Here is a 4055-nt window from a genome sequence, read left to right on the forward strand (position 1 = left end):
TAACAAAATTTGAACTTGAATTAAAAAATGTGCAAAATATTCCCAGCAATAATTGTTACAAAAATCATGGGCCTATAAAATTGACTTGTCTCTTGTGCATAATAGTTTATGGTGGATATATTGAATAAAAAAAAAAACATAATACATACGATTTCAACAAGTACCTAATGTGTTCTGTATTAGTTATTAACTAATTATCTATTACCTATGTCCTATTGGATTAACATAGTTATTAATGTGTGAAAACCGCACAATTTCACAATAATTTGATGCTCCATTTTTTAAAATATAAGTTGCTTTCCTTCAGTCAAAATTCAACTGATTTCAAAATAGTTTTTTCTTCATATTATAAATAAATAACTACAAAATGGCTGTTTTTTAATTTTTAAAAGTTTTTTTTCTATATACCAGAGACTATCAGTCATATATTACATTAAAAACTGCACTAGATTATCTGCATTATATTTTTAATTAGAGCTAGGTACTACTTTCCAATTAATTATCATACCTACTGTATAGAATGTTCTGTAACGTTTTTCCAGTCAAATGAACCTATACTAATACCGTTGAGTATATATTGTACAATACACATGTCCTATAGGTACTCAGTGTTAATACAGTGAAAACTGTCTAAAGCGGAATCGCATGGGACCAACAAAAAATTCCGCTTTAAGCAGTTTTCCGCCTTATTCAATAAAACGGAAAAATTCCGGATTATTCAATTCAAATAAATACCAAAGAATATTTTTCAAATTACTTTGATGTGTTCGTCCATTTTTTCTATTTCATGTTTCCATTTGTATCATCATAGCTAAAACCAGCTTTAGTGAAACATGCTTTAATGGTTTCTCGCTTCAATAATTTTACAGCGCCATCTAACCACTGTATTGCATCGAGAACTGTTATTTTTTTTGAAATTTCCGAAAAACTATTTATTTGATCAATATTTGCAATCAAAGATTGCATGAGAAAACGACGGTAATATATTTTAACGCAATAAATTATACCTTGGTCCATAGGCTGAGTTAAAGATGTTGTATTTGGTGGGAGCCAAGCAAGTTTTAAATTTGATAAAATAAGTTTTGGATGGCAAGACGCATTATCCAAAAGTAAAATTATTTTTTTATTTTCTCTTATCAAACGATTATTAAACTGAATAAGCCAGTTTTCCATTATCGATCCGGTCATCCAAGCTTTTTCATTAGCACACCAAATGACGGGTAATTTTGAAAAATCTAGGTTTTTGAAACATCTTGATTTAACTGATTTTCCTATCACTAGAGGCTTTTCCATATCTCCGACCATATTACCACATAGTAACACCGTTCTTCTTTCTTTAGATAACTTTCCACCTTTGCATTGCTCCCCTTTAAGTTTTAATGTTTTATTTGGAATCGCACGAAAAAAAATCCAGTCTCATCACAATTGTAAATATTACATGCATCTTAATCTTTTACGTACCTATTCAGATATTTTCGATTTCCACTCATTTACACTATCAATATTTACATCATTCGACTCACCACAAACTTGATTCCACGCGAAATTATGTCTATTTTTAAAACTAGATAACCAACCGTTGGAAGCTTTGAATGAATGACTACCATGTCGTACTGCAATTTCACGGACCTTTTCTTGTATTATTGGTCCTGAAACAGGAATATTTTTAGCTCGTACAGCTACAAACCAATCCCAAATTTCGTTGTTACTAATTTCATTTGCATTATGCTTCATTGATTTTATCATTTTACCGTTTCCTACAAAAATATAAAATAATTTATATTTACGTTTATAAATTACGTACACACTCATACATATTATGTACATTAATACATTATACAAACATTGTTAAAATAAATAAAAATATGAAATTACCTTTTAACCATTCTTCTTTAATTCTATTTTGATTTTTTAGAGTATCGTAAACCTGAGTTTTTCCACAGTTAAATATATTTTGTAATTGTTTTACTGAATGTCCTTTTGTACTCATATCGATCATTTGATATTTTTCATTTAATGAAAGACACTTATATTTTGGCATTTGAATATTTAATGCGATGAACGGTAGATAAAATAAAATAAAAAGTGTACGTACGACTGTTGGTGTAAGACTGTGTCACAGTTACAAAGAAGAAATTTCGTATCGTTTAAGATGCGATAATACATAATAATAATGCGATAATATATTGTACGAATATGTACCTATAGAACAATTTTTTCTTCTGTATCTATCATCATAGGCGGATATTGGGGGGGGGGGCTTGGGGGGCTTAAGCCGCCCCCCAGAACGTAGTCAAGCCCCCTCGGAAGGTTCTAGTATCTCTACTTCAATTACAACAAACAATATTGATACAATTGTAGAAAATGAGACTAACTTAGAGTTTACATAAAGTATTAATTCATATTAATATCGTTACCAACAAATTTCAAGAAAAAACTGCAACCTTAGGTCAATCTAAAAATATTATTCAAGGTGTGATGATGATTTTTTAAATTTTAAGAACAACAGAATATTTTTCTCAGCTTTGGTGTGAAATAGAAACCTTTGCTAAAGATCATGACATATCAATACAAACACCGTCTAAAGGTGAGCCTTGATTATACATATATTTATTTATAATTCTTAATTTTAAGTAAATATTTACTTAACTAGGATGTAAAAGAAAAAGACAAGAGCCAACAGTTTTTAAAAATTTTGATGTCACTGCAACCACAAGTGCTGAATATAGTATCAATGAAACTAATGAAACCACTGAAGGTTATTTAAAAAAAAAATGCTTTCTTTCTTGTATTTGATGCTATCTTGGTAAATCTGGAAAAAAGGTTTTCTCCTGAAAGTCTCCAAATAGCTACAGCTGTTGATCAATTTTGTCAACTTAACTTTGAGGAAAGTGTTTTTTTTGTAGATCATTATAAAGTAAGTATTGATTTATCGTTTATAAAAATGAATTTCTACTTACACTCTAGTTTTCTATTTTTAAAAGTAATCCTGTATTTTATATATTTTTTAGGATTTGATGTGTGTATCTAAAGATTTACTGAAGTCAGAAATGGCAGTGGTAAAGAATTGCATATTGCAGTCTACTGACGAAGAATATATATCTTTAAATTATGTAAAAAAGGTTTTAACAAAAAGTGTTTTCCCTAATTTATACAAATTATTTCAAGTTGCTATAACAATATCAATAAGTTCCTCAACTTGTGAAAGGAGTTTTTCAGCAATGCGTTGGATCAAAACTTGGCTTCGAACTTCCATGTTGCAGGAGCGGTTCAACAACACATCAATATTGTATATTGAAAAAAACATAACTAAATATATTAATACCGATACTGTTATAGATATATTTGCAAAAGAAAATAGATTTATAACATTAAAATAAAAAACATATTTAATAGCTAAATATTCATTTATTTATGTTCATAAAACCTATACATATTTTGGGCCTCAGATAGAATAAAGTAGGAGAGCTACTAGCTTGCAGGTTGAAGTATCTAATAATGTGTTGACGCTAATGGATATGGTAAAAATGTTAAGCCCCCCCACGGATATGATCAAATATCCGCCTATGTCTATCATTATTTAACGATGTACATTGTACATACGCATATTGGCATATCTATATTTTATACCTTATTTTTTGTTTAGATTTGACACGTGCGTGTCATTTTTCTGGTTTATTTAAGGTTTTTACTTGCATGGGACTTATAAAATCGTTCCGTTTCCGCGTTATGAAGGTTCCGTTTTATTGAGGTTGAGCGTCTATATAAAACTATAGGAACCATAGAAAAATTCCGTATTGGATAGTTTTTCGTTTTATTCAGGGTCCGCTTTAGACAGTTTTCACTGTATATCTATATCACATTTTAAGATATATGTTAACTTTTAACCTATTTAATTCTTGATTATTGACTTCTTGATTAATTGTGCAAATATTTTATTCCAGTGGTATCATATTATGATGTCTTAGGTAGTTGGATCAAATCTTTATCATAATTATCAATTATATATCATAATATATCATATTATCTAGATGGCACCGTGCTGGTTAAGGTTA

General features: G+C 29.3%; 1 protein-coding gene across 1 annotated transcript; it reads right to left on the reverse strand.

The window, feature by feature from the left end:
• Window positions 1-1461: 1461 nt before the first annotated feature.
• LOC132952412 (tigger transposable element-derived protein 6-like) lies at window positions 1462-1990 on the reverse strand. The gene is made up of 2 exons (XM_061024708.1): window positions 1876-1990; window positions 1462-1757 (listed from the first exon to the last, which is right to left on the reverse strand). The coding sequence occupies exons 1-2, from the start codon at window positions 1988-1990 to the stop codon at window positions 1462-1464; spliced, it is 411 nt and encodes a 136-aa protein (XP_060880691.1).
• Between the last annotated feature and the right edge of the window lie 2065 nt (window positions 1991-4055).

This window comes from Metopolophium dirhodum, chromosome 1 (genome assembly GCF_019925205.1).
Source record: "Metopolophium dirhodum isolate CAU chromosome 1, ASM1992520v1, whole genome shotgun sequence".
NCBI classification, from domain to species: Eukaryota; Metazoa; Arthropoda; class Insecta; order Hemiptera; family Aphididae; genus Metopolophium; species Metopolophium dirhodum.

Bases quoted from the DNA above. Each gene is read 5' to 3' on its own strand.
- LOC132952412 (XM_061024708.1), bottom strand. From the start codon at position 1,990: ATGAGTACAAAAGGACATTCAGTAAAACAATTACAAAATATATTTAAC. The intron at 1,758-1,875 runs GTAATTTCATAT...ATATTTTTGTAG, and splicing joins TAAAGAAGAATGGTTAAAAG to GAAACGGTAAAATGATAAAA.